The sequence below is a fragment of the Lolium rigidum genome, chromosome 2, assembly GCF_022539505.1.
Source record: "Lolium rigidum isolate FL_2022 chromosome 2, APGP_CSIRO_Lrig_0.1, whole genome shotgun sequence".
Taxonomy (NCBI): domain Eukaryota; kingdom Viridiplantae; phylum Streptophyta; class Magnoliopsida; order Poales; family Poaceae; genus Lolium; species Lolium rigidum.
Window position 1 is genome coordinate 235,529,864 of NC_061509.1, and position 16,987 is coordinate 235,546,850.

At 46.2% G+C, this 16,987-nt stretch overlaps 1 protein-coding gene and 1 long non-coding RNA gene across 2 annotated transcripts; one reads left to right on the top strand and one right to left on the bottom strand.

Annotated features, from left to right (window-relative positions):
- Window positions 1-2,648: 2,648 nt before the first annotated feature.
- LOC124688345 lies at window positions 2,649-4,566 on the top strand. The gene is made up of 3 exons (XR_006998493.1): window positions 2,649-2,815; window positions 2,933-3,045; window positions 4,325-4,566. It is a non-coding gene; the product is annotated as an uncharacterized LOC124688345 (long non-coding RNA).
- An 8,191-nt stretch (window positions 4,567-12,757) lies between these two features.
- LOC124688346 (7-deoxyloganetin glucosyltransferase-like) lies at window positions 12,758-15,177 on the bottom strand. Its single transcript, XM_047222035.1, has 2 exons — window positions 14,512-15,177; window positions 12,758-13,788 (listed from the first exon to the last, which is right to left on the bottom strand). Exons 1-2 carry the CDS (start codon window positions 15,026-15,028, stop codon window positions 12,854-12,856), a joined length of 1,452 nt encoding a protein of 483 aa, XP_047077991.1. The 5' UTR covers window positions 15,029-15,177; the 3' UTR covers window positions 12,758-12,853.
- Between the last annotated feature and the right edge of the window lie 1,810 nt (window positions 15,178-16,987).

Genomic DNA, 16,987 nt, shown 5'->3' on the forward strand with positions numbered 1-16,987 from the left:
GTGCCTGCGGTGGTACGCTCTCTCATGTTTGTTGCCTTCGTAGCATTTTCCTCCATTTTTAATGTTGATAGGTTTTGCAGCAAGGTTCAGGCCACCAGACATGTTGTTTACGGCTCGATCCATCGCAATGGACCTCAAGGAAAACTTCTCGACCCACAGGTTCCTCTCTCTCTATATATATATATATATCATGTTGGTAGGCTTCTGTAGCATTTTCCTCTATTTTTAATGTTGATAGGTTTTGCAGCAAGGTTCAGGCCACCAGACATCTGCCAATGGATGTACAATGAGGTTGTACAACGACAAGAACTGAGAAGGTGAGGTGAGGCACCTGGCATGATGGAACAAACCGAAGGTATACTGTTAACATAAGAACATAGCTGATAAATTTGATACTTGAGCCGTAACTACTCAAACATTGACCTTTTTAGTGTTTTTTCCTTTTTAGGTTCATTATCAGACATGTACATGCCTGGTGTTGCATAATGCATCCCATGCTTTGCTTGATCCGTTGTTATGTTACTCATGTTCTAAGCCAAATGTTTATTTAGATTTGTTCTACCCCAAAAGTGCTTCTATTATTGTCCCTCTTGTTAAATTTTATCTGTTTGAATGTATAACTGAGTGGTAATTAATTGCAAGGTGATAGCATTATGATAAAACTGAATTTGGAATAAATATTTTGTGTCACTTTAAATGTATAACAATTTAGAATAAATTTCTTCTTGCAACAATGGTTAGAATAACTGAATTACGGTAAAGTCGATAATGTGTCCTTTGAATGTTGTACTAAGAATCTGCATATAGAAAGCAGAACACGCAAAGAAACTGCCCATATTTTAATTGGCGATTTTGAAGGAAATATCTGCCGTTTGACGGCTGAAACCGTTGCGCTTAGCCATTACATCACTGTAAACTGAATCATATCTAGCCCGATCATAGCCCATTAGCTTGCATATATACTAGCTTTATACCATACAATACTTTTTCTTCATATATTATATTTAGTGTTAGCTTTGGCAATTTTTGCAGCCGTTGCCGAGCTTCTTGATAATGCAAATAACAAGGTAACCACTGAGGCTTAATTAGCATCAATATATTTGCCTATAGTCTGGTTCCTTTCACTAATAATGTTTTTATTCAAAAGGTAGTGATAATGGATTTGTTCTTTGTTGGTGCATATATATATATATTTTTTAGATGCTTCAGACATGTTATTTCTACCCGAGTACATATAAATTTCAGTATGCTCATAAATCATTTGAAGCTCTAAGCTTGTGTGAGCTCCAATGAAATTGATTGGCCGGCCAAAGGCCCCAGTGGGCCCGTACAGCTATGGATGGATGGCGACCGAGGCTGAAGCGGCACTGGAGATGGAGGATCTCCTCCATAGCGCCGTTTCATCGGGATTTGGCGGCCGGCCAGAGGCCATGATGGCCCCGTACAGCGACGGGCAGGCGGCGGCCGAGGCCGGAGGCGACGCTGAAGAAGGAGGATCTCCTCAACAACTTCGTTTCATCCGAATCAATATAAATTTTAATGAAACCTATATTTTTTACATCTGAATGTTGTTGTTGAGCTGGATGGTATACCCTTTTCCTTTCAATCAATATAAATTTTAATGAAACCTATTTTTTTTCCGAGAAACACGAGTACAAACAACTTTGATTTAACTAATCTTCAGAAAATTCCATCTTGTCCAAATGATAAGCCCACCATTTAAGTCTTGAAAACTGCAAGTAATACTTTTGTTTTCATGGGACACTCCTCGAATTCTATATTTTACAGATTAGCGGCTTATAAAAAATGCCCCAAGAAATTGCACCGTGCCACAAACTGAGAGGAACACAAGATGGATGCTTCGACATTTGATGCGGTTGTGGTGAGCATCTGATCCAATTGGTTTTGTAGTTATAGTTGTCGATTTGGTCATGTTTCCCAACTTTTCCCTTTTGATTTGGCTTCATGTTTGATGTGTGACATGGCTGTGACTTGTTGCAGGCTATGTCCATTATTTTATTTTTGGCACGAGTCGAGCCCCTTGATTTAGATTGCTTGGTCATGTTTCTCATGTTTCTTTTGCTCCACTCAGATACTCTCGTTTGCTGCATGGTACTTTTCTATTTTTTAATTTATGTGTTTGATCAATTGTCTTATGCAGATACTCAAAAGGAAGGCAGACAGAGAATTATGTCTATTGATGAATGTACCCAGAGAAATAGAGAAGCATGAATAACCTATGACTTACTATCAACATATACACCCAGTCATACTATAAGTACTCCTATGCATTCATATAATTCCAGTACAATTATTTTTGCAGCCTGTCTACTGTCACTAGAACCGACCAGAATGGCTTTTAATCACCTTTACCTCAACAACTTTGTCGGAAGGAGCCGCCAACACCACCACCAGGCGTTATCCCGCTGGCTGGTTCGGCGTGTGGAGGCCACACCAGGTGAGCTTAAGAACACCGTTTGTAAAAATAGATTTATTTATTTGCTCAGAGCTCGTTTGTACATGTACATTTGTTATATTTGGTACTTTCCGAAGGAAAATAAGAAATGGCAACTTATCCATGCTATCTGGAATAAGTACTTTACTTATACGACTTCCATGTTTTTACAATTTTACTTCACCATGAACCATGAAGTTATATATCAAGAAATTATGGCTCATCAGCAAAGTAATGTATCCGAATATTATCATTTTATCGTGCTTTGGATCATTGCTGCTTTCGGCTAATTGTATCATATAGTTGATGGTGGAGATTGTATGATTAAAGGATGCTATCAAGAAGTATTATGCATCGATTGTAAGTTTTGTCTTGTTTTCCTGCACTTTCCCTGCTTAGTTGAATTGAGTGAGTTCTGAATGCCAAATGATAATTAATTTGATGTTTATGCTTCCTTACTGGCTTCTATGACAATAGGTCAAGACCAAAAATGAGAGCACACAGCCTGCACGTTGATGCAACTGTCGAAATTGTTGAGCTGAGTTCAGGAAGTATGGTGCTATCAAGCCTGGCAAGTAGTACACTGTCAGGTTAGTTAATATTGTATGAATGCAGGGCTTGGTTTTCATAAATCATATGTTTGCTGACATTTTTGTGATGGTTGTGCAGCCTAATGGGTTTATTTGATTTCCATGCTATCCTATCTTCCTCTGAATACGTTGCATTTGCTTCATACGCTCACATGTTCCATTTGTAGTTCATTTTTCTGCTTCCAATCAATGCACATAGATACTACTTTGTTTGGCTTTTGTGCTACAGAACTACTGGTTCCCTGCACTGTATATCCTTACTTCAGTTTCATCTCTATATGCCAGTGGCCTTCTCTGTCCTTCTCTGTCAGTAGTGAGGCAATAGGTTAAAGCTGCATAGTAGTGCCTGCTTCTTCTTTACATAAGTTGGTCACATTGTTTCCACATGTTTCAAGTAACACATGTTTAACCAAATTAAACCATCAAATGAGAGAATACCATGTATAGTTGTAGGGTAATTTGTTTAGCTCAAAATAATTAAAGGTTTTTAAGATGCTACTACGAGAACTAGAATAGTGGGGCATATAGGGCTTTCTATCATGGTTAGGGAAATTTCATATATCCATAAATTTAAAAGCTTTTATTTAATTTATAATGAATAAAGTGGAAGAGGTGTCATTCATATGTACAGTTAAAGAAAGGTAAATACTGAAATCAGTAACTTTTTCTACGCCTAAATGAAGAGCATGCCATTTTCTTCCTAGCAAATCAGGTTGCTTATTTAAATTCATATACTTGTTTGTTCTATTTTAACATCTCCTAGATGCTATGCTCTTATTTTAGTTTGTGTTAGTCTGAAAGTTCACCCAACAGGATTTATTGATAGAATCTTCAGAATATGTGGTGTATTGTTGATTGATAGTGCTATGTTTTTTTCATACTCACAACTAATTGGTCTTTTAGATGTTCATCGTGTCGTGTCTTTGCTTATTAGCGGTTACCTGTTTATGTATAACTCAGATGTGACATCATGTTATTGCTATGTGATTTCCGAACCTGACTGAAATATACTGGTAGCGCAGTTTTGTTGTGCATGTTCCTTAAACTGGACACTAGCCCAGCTTAGCCTAATGATCAAAAAGCGCTGCCGATGATTCCTGGTACATCAGGAAAAAGGTCCTCTTTGGAATTTCATAGCCGATCACCACTGTTTAGTTGTAGCACGGGTGTATATGATATTGTTTTTCATTGAGTCACTACTTAATTTGAGCAGGACATTGTTACTACCATATCAAGATACGCTCTATTTATACATTGGGTCACTACTTCGTTTGAGCAGGAAAAATTGTAACTTGTCCAATTCTGCATCGGCCTCCATAGAAAATGGTATGCGAAAGCTGTCAGCATGAGTAGCTCTGTCAGAGTGTTCCCTTGGAAGAAGCATTCCTAATGCAAGAGAAAGAGTCCTAATGCAAGAGAAAGAAAGTAACTGAGGGAACCTATCTTGGAGGATATAAATCATCGAACCAAACGTCCTTCCACAAAGAACTGCGTCACCTGGATTTTTTGTGCATGTTGTAACTCCTCTGTAAATATCAAACATTAGATACTTAATTGACTCAATTAGTGTAGTTTTTGTTAGAAGTTGTAATATCCAACTATGTTCAAGTCCATTTAGAAAAAATGTTCAGGCTTGTTAAGTTCGAGTTTGTTTTGCTTTGGAGTCAGAGTAATGCAGCATGTGTACTCAATGATTTTTATACCTTACGAGACATCTGTGTTTTTGCCATAAAGATGGAGCCTCAGTATAAGTGGTTGCAAAACTGTGATTGCAATGATGGAGGGCACCACGATATGGAAATATGTCCTCCCCGATCAATCTGGGTAGCTGCTTCAAATTCAAGTTGTTCTTTGAGCAGCAGTCTAGCGAACTACTCTACTTGTTTTGGTGCGGTACATTAAGTTCATAGGTTGCAATTTTTTAGATGAACATTTAAATTCTTCAGAGGGCTGTATTACTGTTGTCTATCTCTGAATATTGAAAGCTGATGGGTTTTTCTTTTGTCAAACAGAAACTATGAAAAACTTCAGATTGCCTTGAATCATGTGTTTGCAAGATGGCATGGAGTATCTACCTGATTATTTAGTGTTTCTATTTTTCTCCATGCATCATTTCATTTCATCCAAATCAAGTCTGTAAAATACCAGTTTGAAGAAAAAAGGATGTAGCCAGTAAAGTATCCCGCAAATATGCAAATTATCAGTTTGAAATAATGCGTATATTTTGGGCTACATAAAATTTATAAAAGCGCGGATCCGAGTAAAGTAATTCAAATTTCTAAAAATATTAAGATATTTTGTGTAGCTCAGAATGGAAAATATTTTGAATTGACATTTTTCACTTTTGTAGGATACAACATTTTAGCTACCATTAGGGTTTAGTTAACGATTTTTCGAAACCTATAAATATAACTATTGAATTTCTTAATATGAGGAGAGCACAGGAGATCGGGAGATAAACTAACTTTTCAAAAGAATTTATTGATAGAAGGTTATACAAAGTAAGCATTAGCACGAACTCTACGGGATCGTGCGCGCACCCTGCCATACTTGGTTTGGAGAAAAGACTTTGTACTAAAATGGATTATCATATTGGTAGCTATTTTTATCGCAATTATACAAAATAAACATTAACATTTGTTCCACGGGGTCGTGCGCCAAGGCGCACATCTAAATCTAGTTAAGAACAAGTGCGAGTAGCTTTGCCCCATTTCAGGGCGCACCACGATAGCCGCGTTGCGCGCATGGGTTGAGCGCTGCCCTCGGTCAGCTCCGTTTGTTGGCCCACGTTTCAAGCTCCAGTTGCTAACTGGATTGGCCGAGTGAGGAAAAAAAGATTCGAAGGGGAAAAAGAGCTCCCAACCTAACGGTAGAAATCCTATCGAGATTCATTCTACTACCACCGTCTCTCATGCTTCCCCTTCCCTCGCAAGTGCGCATGCCTCCTCGCCGTCCTCGCCGCCTCTCTTTTGCGCCGGTGTGCAATAGACAGGGGTCCGACTCCTCCTTCGCTATCGTCTCCTCCTCTCCGTCCTTCGCGTCATCCACGCCACACCTCTTCGTCGCGCGTGGCAGACTATGGGTGCCTTCACAGATGACATGCAACCCCATCCAGGTCGCGGGGGGGGGGGGGGGGTCTCCCATTTATCCGGCATCACATGGACGGAGTGAAGAGGAGGATCCAGAACAACGGCGCGATGGGCCGCTGATTCGTGCGGCCTTCCGTATCCCCCCCCCTTCTTGCCGCTTCAGAGCAGAGGAGGATGTCTTATGTGCACCTTCTTCCTGTCCGGCTGTCCACCTCTTCCCTCCATATGTACTCCATCTCTCAAAGTCATCTTCTAGAGCTTCATGGTCCGGCTAGCGCTGTCATCGTCCTTTGCTTGGCGAGGGGTGACAATTAGCTAGAGCGGAGTACAGGTCCACTATCTATCTACTCGATGTATAGACCGTGCACTACAGGAATGGGAGGCTACGCCGAGGACCAGGCTATACGCCGACGGCCAAAAGTCGGGGCCGTCGGCGTATGGTCCAGCCAGGCCAGCCCGCAGTCTACCCCTCGGCGTAGAGTTGCCGTCGGCGTAGCGAGGTCTACGCCGAGTGCAGCCCTCGGCATATGTTTGGCCCTAGGCGTAGACAGGGCTACACCGATGGCCACCCTCGACGTAGGCTATTTTTCAAATTTGTCTAATTTTGTAAAAATCATAACTAATTCATATGATGTAAAAATGCGTATAAGATATCAAAATATTCAGAAAAACATCCTCTATCCGTTTATGTCAAAATCATGCATATTTGAATCATGTACGGTACCATGTTAACATACTAACAATTCAAACACTTTCTTATATGTCCTCGGGTTCCCGTTTTGGCCAGATGGCAATTCAAATGATGTCAGAAAATTCCACGGAACCGCATGGCGTTATTTTATGTGTCCTAGTAACCACTTCAAAAGTCGGAATTAGGATACGGTAATTATTTTGGAAAACCCTTCACAAACAGGGCTATCAAGTCCGGAGTTCTATGACTCTTAGGGGAAATGAGTAGGAAACGGCCAGTGACACCGCATAGTTTGTCGGAACGAGGCCATATTTAGCACGTGTGGGGTCCCTAGGATGGGAAGCAAGGCCCCGGGAGCGGATTTCCAATCCGACCCATGGACGATGGTTTTTTCATTTTTGGGGTGCCAAAACGTTTTTTTGTGAAGCGGCTACATGGGGCGCACTTTAGTATTGCGCGAGACCTCCGCGTAGTAGTAGGACACCGCCTTTGCACCACATATCACATGCCATATGTGCGCGCTGGCTATCTGGGAATCCATGCGGCTTCTTGCGATGTCTGGCCGAATCTACTGGAAACTGACCGGATTTAAACTAGGGGTACACTTTCAGTCGCTCAATAAATTTTGGGATTTTTTTAGGTCTACGACACATCACTTTATGTGCTAATTTTTTTCTGTTTAGCGCGATAGTGAACGGATGCACCAGCGCGCCCGGTATGGCCATACCGCATCTCCGTGGGGGCCGTTTTGGCCAAATGGCAATTTACATGAAGTCCAAAAATCCCGCGGAGCCGCATGGCATCATATTATGTATACTAGTAACCACTCCAAAAGTCCGAATTAGGATACGGCAATTATTTTGAAAAACCCTTCACAAATAGGGCTATCATGTCTGTAGTTCTATGGCTTTTAGGACAAATAAGTAGGAAACGGCCGGTGATTCCTCATAGTTTGTCGAAACGAGGCCATATTTGGCACATGTGTGGTTCCTGGGATGGGAAGCAAGGCCTCGGGAGCGGATTTCCAATCCGACCCATGAGCGATGGTTTTTTCATTTTTGGGCTATCAAAACGAGTTTTTTTTTCAGCAGCTACATGGAGCACATTTTAGTATTGCGCGAGACCTCCGCGTAGTGGTAGGACACCGCCTCTGGACCACATATCACATGCCATATGTGCGTGCTAGGTATCTGGGAATCCCTACGGCTTTCTGCAATGTCCCGCCGAATCCGCTGGAAATTGACCAGATTTAAACTAGGGGTACACTTTCCGTCGCTCAATAAATTCTGCGAAAAATATTTTTAGGTCTACGACACATCACTTTATGTGCTAATTTTTATCCGTTTAGCGCGACGGTGAACGGGTGCACCAGCGCATCCAGCACGGCCATACCGCATCTCCGTGGGGGCCCGTTTTGGCCAAATGGCAATTTAAACGAAGTCAAAAAAATCCCACAGCCGCATGGCATTATTTTATGTGTCCTAGTAACTACTCCAAAAATAGGAATTAGGATACGGCAATTATTTTGGAAAAACCTTCACAAATAGGGCTATCACGTCCGGAGTTCGATGACTTTTAGGGCAAATGAGTTGGAAACGGCCAGTGACACCTCATAGTTTGTCGGAACGAGGCCATATTTGGCACATGTGTGTGGTCCCTGGGATGGGAAGCAAGGCCCCGGGAGCGTATTTTCAATCCGACCCATGAGCGATGGTTTTTATTTTTATTTTTTGGGTGTCAAAACGGTTTTTTGTGAAGCAGCTACATGGGGCGCATTTTAGTATTGCGCGAGACCTCCGCGTAGTGGTAGGACACCGCCTTTGGACCACATATCACATGCCATATGTGCGCGTTAGGTATCTGGGAATCTCTGCGGTGTCCCGCCGAATCCGCTGGAAACTGACCGGATTTAAACTAGGGGTACACTTTCCGTCGCTCAGTAAATTTCACGAAAAATGTTTTTAGGTCTATAACACATCACTTTATATGCTAATTTTTGTCCGTTTAGCGTGTTGGCGAACGGTGCACCAGCGCGCCCGGTACAACCATTTCGCATCTCCCGAGGGGGTTGTTTTGTCCAGATGGCAAACTGGACGTCATATTTGGATTCGTCTAATTTCTAGGTTCAAATGATGATATGGATGTTATATTTAGATTCCTCTCATTTTTTCTGATCGATTTAGACATATTATTTGTGGAATTTCGATTTTTCGATTTAAAGATATTAATTATTCCATATTAAATAGAAAAAAGACCAAGAAAATATTTTTATTGTTATTTGAATTCAATATTATTATTTCGTATATATTCATTGTAGTTTTTTACTTAAGTAAATATTTGGAATTCAAAAATAAACAGGTGTGACATCATGGTCCAAGGGTTAATTGGGTTCATATGCTATTATTATTAGCAATGTGTCAATTCTGTAATGGAAACTCATTCGAATGGAACCAAGAAGTTAAGTGTGCTGAGTCTAGAGTAGTGTGAGGATGGGTGACCGACTGGGAAGCTTAACCATGATTGTAATTTGACCTAAGATTAAGTATAATTAGAGTTAAAAGTCTCTTGGGTGATAGATAAACAAGTAAAAAAAGAAAAAATGGTATAAAATAAATTAAAATTTGAAAGTCTAGAGTAGTGTGAGGATGGGTGACCGACTAGGAAGTTTAACCATGATTGTAATTTGACCTAACATTAAGTATAATTAGAGTAAAAGTGTCTTGGGTAATAGATAAACAAGTAAAAAAAGAAAAAATGGTATAAAATAAATTAAAATTTGAAAAAATTTAAAACTTTACGCCGAGGGTTTTGCCATCGGCATAGCCAAAAATGATTTTTTTCGAATTTATTTTTTGAAAATGAAAATTTGATTTTTTGAAAATTTGTATGGCAACGGTTTTGCCGTCGGCGTAGCGTCCTACACCGAGGGCCGGGCTACGCCGACGGCAATGGTGACTCTACCGAGGGAGGTACCCGCCGAGGAGATGTGTCGAGGGCGGCCATCGGCGTAGCCTATGCCGATGGCCAAAAACAGGCTACGCCGAGGGTTCCCGGCCCTCGGCATATCGCCCCATTCCTGTAGTGGTGACACCCGCAGATAGCATGCAGTGAATTTTATGCATCTCCATTTCTAGTTTTTCTTTCACGCACGTAATATAAGGGGACAAAAAAAGATATGCACAGCTGATGAAAATATCAGTAAACACAAGTGGTGAATCTGGTTGCCTGGCCAGGATAGTACCTGCCGGCTACTGACTTCGCATGTTAACCGTTAAAAAAAAACTTTGCACGTCAACGGTAGGCAGCGTGTACGTTGCCGTAGGACAAATGGACAATACAAAGGTGGACGCCACAGGTTGTGTACTGTATTCGGACGGTGCATCTCGTCGCTCTCCGCAAGTTGGCCACGGACTGCATCTCGGTCACCTTCACGAACGCGACGGGATCCCGCCGGCTTTCGTCTAGGTCCCACCTTCTAAATCTCACCACGCACGTCCGTTTTGTCTCTTTCCTTCCGTGGGGAGACGATGTGAACCCCTTGTACACTGAAGTATACGTACAACATGCATAGATTGGCTAGATCGTTCCATTCCATGTACCACATACACGACCACAGCGGGTGTAAGCGTATCTTCATCGGTGATCCGCTAACCGTTAAATAGTAGCCGGCAGCATACATATCGGCTATGGATTAGGATCGCCGGCGATAAGTGCCAACCAAAATTTATTTGCTTTCCACACCTGTAATCTCCAAATCAGCTCCTAATATGAAAAAAAAGAAAAAAAATGCAAATCGCACACTGGCGTGTCCGTGGCCGACTTGTTTCACCTGGCTACGCTCGAGCGAGGGATGAAACCGGCCGGGAGGTTTTAAACATAAGAACACACGGTCCAACTTTATATATAAAAGCAACAACATCCAACAACACATAGTTTTACACCAGCGGCTTCGAAACCCACCACCACATCTCAGCTAAGGTAGTTCATACAGACCCAAAAAACCCACAGTTCCGGATCGCTAGTCCACAAACACACAAACCAACACCCGACGCACAAGGCAAGTCATCTGTCGGCTCTCGTCCGCATCTGGAGCCTCCGGACCTCGTCCATCGCCACATCCAGGAGCCTCCTATCTTTCGATCTGACCAGAACCCTCCATCTATGCATGTATAGACATGTGTTACAATGCATCAGCCGAGTAATTGATCATTTTCCCTTCGATCGCTAGTTTATTTCTGACATTCCAAAGCGCCTAGATTTGTGCCGCAAAAGTAAACCAAACTAGTCTACGAAGCACACCCGATACCCCTTGGACAAGACCCGGAAATTGTCCGGCCCCTGCCGGGTTCCAGTCACAACACAGGAGTTCCCTAACCCCCGCCCACATAAACCTGGCTAGGTGACAGCCGAAGAATATATGGTTACAGTCCGCTGCCTCCCCGCAAAGAGCACAACTCCCATCCGATGGGCCATGCTGCTTGACTAGTTGATCCTCGGCCGGCAGTCTACCCCGTAGGAGTTGCCATAGAAAAATCTTGATCTTGGGCGGTACCCTAGTCTTCCAGACATCGGTGAAGTGGGTAACTGCCGCCCCCAAAGATAACCTACAATATAGGGAGTTCACCGAGAACTCCCCAGACTCCTCAAGGCCCCAGGACACCTTGTCTCTCCCATGACTAAACGGGTGAAGGTCAAAAACCCTACAAAGGTTCTCCCATTCCACCGTCTCAGCCAAGCCAAAGGCCCTCCTGAACCTAATATGCCACCCCTCGGCATCCAGAAATATGTTCTATTTCCGTCGTGGACCTGATGCCTCGCACCAGCTTGAAATACCATTTCAACTTCTGAATGAAATTCGAAAACTGAGATCCCTGCGTGGGCACCCCAGGGGAGAAAATGTCATGTCGCCCAGGTACTTAGCCCTCAGAAGGTCCGCCCATAGACCCTCTGCGTCTTGATACAATTTCCAAACCCATTTCACCATCAAGGCGATGTTCATGTGTTTTGTATTGAGGATCCCCAGGCCCCCAAACGCCTTGGGTTTACAAACCGTGTCCCAATCCACCATATGGAAACCGGGAGGTGGCCCCGGTGACGCTGGGACGCACCCTTGCCGCGACGGGTTCGCGGGGGATGTGGCGGCGGTCACCCGAGCTCAAAGCTCCTTCCTCCGGTGCTTGGCCGCTGGTGAGCGCAATCCGGCTGACGTCGGCCTCCCGCTCCCTTCCTCCTCCACCCTCAGGGCCCTCGACGTTCACGAGTTGCCTCGTGAGCGCCCCATTGATGTACACGGTCAAGGATGCCTCCTCCTCGGTCAAGGGCCATGCATGGGCGGCAGGTGGATGGCGATGAGGCCCTAGAGAGTTGCTGCAGATCCTCTTTTTAGCTACTCCAGGTCAACAACCTCTTTTTATACAAAAAAAGAAAAATCTGAAGGTATGGTACACATTAAAAGGAGAAAATATGTTGTATTTTGATCTATAAAAAAGATTAAGTTGTCACAAAAATCTGAGTTCTCTTTCCTTATATACATCAATATATTTATTTTAGATAGCTTAAATATACTGCATTTTCCAGCTACCGAGACTTGGCACGAGTATTCAGAACGTGTGTATGTATTTTTGGAAAAATTGCACCAGGTGAAACAATGCATGCTATGTAGAGAGAAAGAAAAATGGACGAAGAAATCATGTTTTGACGACTTTCAAAACAAGCCAACGAATGCAGGTCATGTAGCAGCAAAGAGTCAACATGCCAGGAGCAGTCGTACATTGAGTAAGCAAGCCACTTTTTAAAAGTTCTACACATCAACACTGATCAGTTTCGAATCCACCACTGTCGAATGATATACTCCATCCGATACAAATTAATTGATTCAATTTCATTAAAAAATGCATATATCTAGAGCTAAATACATATATATACACATCCGTATCTAGACAATCCAGAATCAATTATTTGGACCGAAGGAAGTACATACAAAGCAACTGAACAAGATACTGTTCTATAATCACAACGGAGAGATCTTCTAGTTCTTGGGCAGGAGCACGTCGCGGACCAGCTCGTCGAAGTTGCCGTGGGAGGTGCCGCCAGGCATGGCCGCCTTGCGAGCGCACTCTTTCCAATCCACCGCCCTCTTCCTCATCCCCTTGCCCTTCTCTCCTTCCATGATCTCCGTGATGAGCCCGGCGACGGCGTCGCGCCGGACGTTGCTGTCGATCTCCATGCCGACCCCCCACTGTTGGCACTGGTACCTGCAGTTGGTCTGCTGGTCGGCGAAGAAGGGCCAGCTGATGACGGGCACACCGCCACACAAGCTCTCCATGGTGGAGTTCCAGCCGCTGTGCGTGAGGAAGGCCCCAACGGCGGGGTGGTCCAGCACCTCCTGCTGCGGGCACCAGGACGGCATGAGCCCGCGCCCCGCCGTCTCGGCCAGGAACTCCTCGGGCAGCACGGCCGCGTCGCCCTTGACGAGGTCCCGGCGAACGACCCACACGAACTGCCTCCCGCTCTGCGCTAGGCCCCATGCGAACTCCACCATCTGCGCGTTGGTCATAACGGTGATGCTGCCGAAGTTGACGTACACGACCGAGCCGGGCGCCCTCCCGTCGAGCCACTCCAGGCACTCGTCCTGCTCCTTCCAAAGGCTGAGGTTGATGGCGGAGCGCGCGGTGGGCGGGTCCTCGCGCGCCAGGAGCGGGAGCGGACCGAGCGCGTACACCTTGGGCAGGCCGAGCGCCTCCATGGCCTCCACCGCCTCGCCCTCCAGCTCGTCGAGGCTGTTGAGGATCACGGCCGACGCGCCCGCCGTGCGCTCTGTCTCTCTGAGGACGTAGTGCACCATGTACTCGTCCGGGTCCGTGGTGCGGAAGAAGGTCGGGAAGTCCCGCAGCCGCATGCCCCTCAGCCCCGGCACGTCGTCCACCGGCGTGTCAAGGTATCCGTTCGTCAGCTGCTCGACATCTGCACGTCACGTGTAAAAGACTGATAAGATAAGATAAGAGCTACAGCATGCACCTGTTAATGGCAGAATGTGCACGTGTTCGATAAATGCCTGGCGCCGGTTAGTGGTGTGCTACCCCGGGCCCTGCTGTCTCCCTCTTCTTCCTCTAGGCCTTGCGCCGGTGTCCACGGCGAGACAGCGATGAGGACTTCAAGACCGTGGGGGCGTGCGTTGGTGGGCGGTAGGTTGGGGGGAGCTCCTCGAATCGTCCAGATGGTGGATTTGGGGTTGGGAGAAATCCATGTCAGCTCATCCGACTCTGACGCGGTGGCGCCCGAGGGTGCCGCCTTACCTTCTTGGAGGGCGTCGGTTGTACCCCCTTTCCATTTCCTTCCGCGTACCGGGGGAAACCCCAGGAGAATTCTCCGGACAGCAGCGGCGTCGTCGTCGCTCTCCTTGTTGAAGGTGCTGTTTTGGTATGCGGCGGTTCGAGGTGCTAGGAGTGTGGTGGGCATTCTCCGGAGGACGCAGCGGTTGCGGGGTCGTCATCGTTCTTGTCGAGCTACCGGTGTCGGCTTTTGTTTTCTCTTCTCTTTCTCTTCCGTTTCTTTTGGGCCTGGTTGTGCTGCGGCCCCAGCATGTTTGTATCGTGTGGTTGCTATATTAATATAGCGGGGCGAAAGCCTGTTTCGAGGAGGATAAATGCCTGGCGTGCGCACTCATGGAGGAAGAATCATGTATACCTTTGAGTGGGGCGAGGCCACGCTTCATGAGGAGGCGGTAGTGGCGGTAGCCGAGGTAGCTGATGGCGCTGGCGGTCCAGAGCTGGACGTAGGTGAGGCCGAGCTCCTTGGCGGCCTCCATGGAGAACCCCATGACGACGTCGGAAATGACGCAGGTGACAGGAGGCTGTGCCGTGTCGGCGTTGAGCTCCGCCAGGACGCGGCGGAAGGGGCCGAGGCAGGTCTCCGTGGTGGACTTGCAGAGCGCCGGGATGTCCTGCGTCACGTCGTCATCGTCGGACTGGGGCAGGCCGTCGGGGATGGTTGCGAAGCGGAAGCCTGGGACGCCGGCCACCGCGGCCGGGCCACGGGACCGGACTAGGCGAGCCTGGTTGTACTCGGTGTTGACGAAGGTGACGTGGAAGCCCCGGGCGTGGAGCAACTTGGCGACGTTGAGCATCGGGGTGATGTGGCCCTGCGCCGGGTACGGCAGGCACACCGCGTGTGGCTTCTCCGCCGCCGCTCCCATGGATCCCATCTCTGCTGATGACAAAGCTAATTCCTTCCCCCTGTGTTCAGAGCCGAGATGAAGATGGATCGATCGATGGGATGGCAATGGCAACGAAGGATTGGATCTCTGGCTGCACTCTTGTGGCACTGTGTAACTTGGTTGGCTTGCAGTCAATATGATCTGGTTTGGAATGGGCGCTTGTATTTATAGGCACACGGCGGCTATCATCTCAACAGCAACAAATAAAGAGGCATGGCGGCTATTGCACTATGACACTGAGAAACGACGTTTTGTTATTACTAACGCAAGGGATGACGTATCAGGATTGCGCTCGTTAGCTGGAGTTATATATTGTTTGTTTATTGCTCCGTCTCCTTCGACGATGGAGAGTCTACCGTCTCCACAGAAAGCAGCCGGGGCGTGTCGTGTGATCATGTAGGGGTGAGCATGACATGAGGTCGGTACGCGCGCAACGGCGCCGCATGGACCAATCTGGCTGGCTGGCAGCCGACCCGGCGATCCGGGACCTTTGGACTGGGATGCGATGCACTGCATGCATGCTCTTCTGTTCCACCACGTGCTATGCGTGCGCGACGTAATTTCTAATAGTGCGCTCTGACCCGGCCGGCAGTGTCAAGGGATCTGGCTCTGCAAGTATAAATCTAATCGACCCATATTTTGCTAATTCTTAGCCAACTGATAATTAGATGATTTTGAGCTGGCTTCTAGAAAATTGGATTTTATTATAATTTGTGTTAGCTAGTCATGAGTTATATTTTTTTCAATTATACACGAGTTTATAATTGAGAAAAATGGCATGAGCCGCTGGATTGCTTTGTGATTTGTTAGTCATGAGTTGCACCGTCGGTGTAACGGAGAAAATACCGAGTCGTTAGGTTGCTTTATCATTGGTGCTAGTCATGAGGTGCAACTAAGATATATATTGTGTCGCCTGATAGAGCATTAACTTAATTTCTATACATCAATACCCATGCATGATGACCGGTCTGATGATGATTTATCATCTTTCATATTTAGAGCATCTTCAACAGAGGTCCAAAACTAGGGCCGCGTCAAAGAAGATTGTTCTATTATGGCGCGGTAGCTCTTCAGTAGAGGCCCAACAATGCGTCGGCACCGTAAATTTTTGCAGCGCGACCAAAATGTCCTAGGGCGCGCTGGATATATACGTCGCCCACTTGCGCGCAACCCAACAAAAACAGAAATTTCCTTACCCCACCCGCGACATTTTGGTCGCCAATTCCCGCAGCCAGAACCCTCCCCTGATGCTTGCATCGCAGATCCGGCCGGTTCTCGCCTCCGCAAATGCCTCTGCGTGGCCGCCGTATCCATAGCTCGAAGGGTTTCCACGGCGTCTGCGCGCGGCCGACAATTTTGCAGCGAAAATCACCATCTACGACGAGCGCTGCTGGCTAGGGACCTTTGATTCTAAGGAGGAAGCCCAACACGTACAACACTACTGGGTGGCGATTCGGCTGGCCGCTTCGGAACATGAATTTCCCAAAAATTCGGTCCCGAGCTGAGGTGGAGATGCTAGGACCGAAGCTGCGGCCAGCGTCGCTGGAAGAACAGCGGCGCCACCAAAGGGCGCAACAACAGCTCTCTGCCGCGGAAGTGGACGAGCGCGCCATGGCTAGGTGGAGGAGGCTCCCCCTCGAAGACATGGAGTATGAGAACACCTTTTGGGCGCAGAAGATGGTGGAGAGGAGGGCGGCAAGGCGAAAGGAAGATGAGCACTTTCACAGAGGCACAGTACGCGGGTCCGTTCACCGTGGATCCCGACAACGGGTGTTGGCTTGATGTGCTAGAGAGGACGGAGGACACCAACGACAATGATCTCCACAATTGTGATTAGGTTTTACTTCGTGTTTCATGTCTAGTACTCCCTCCGTTTTTATATATAAAGCCACTAACATGTTGCCAATATGTAAGGCCACTAACATTAATCAAGCAAAATCAATTACA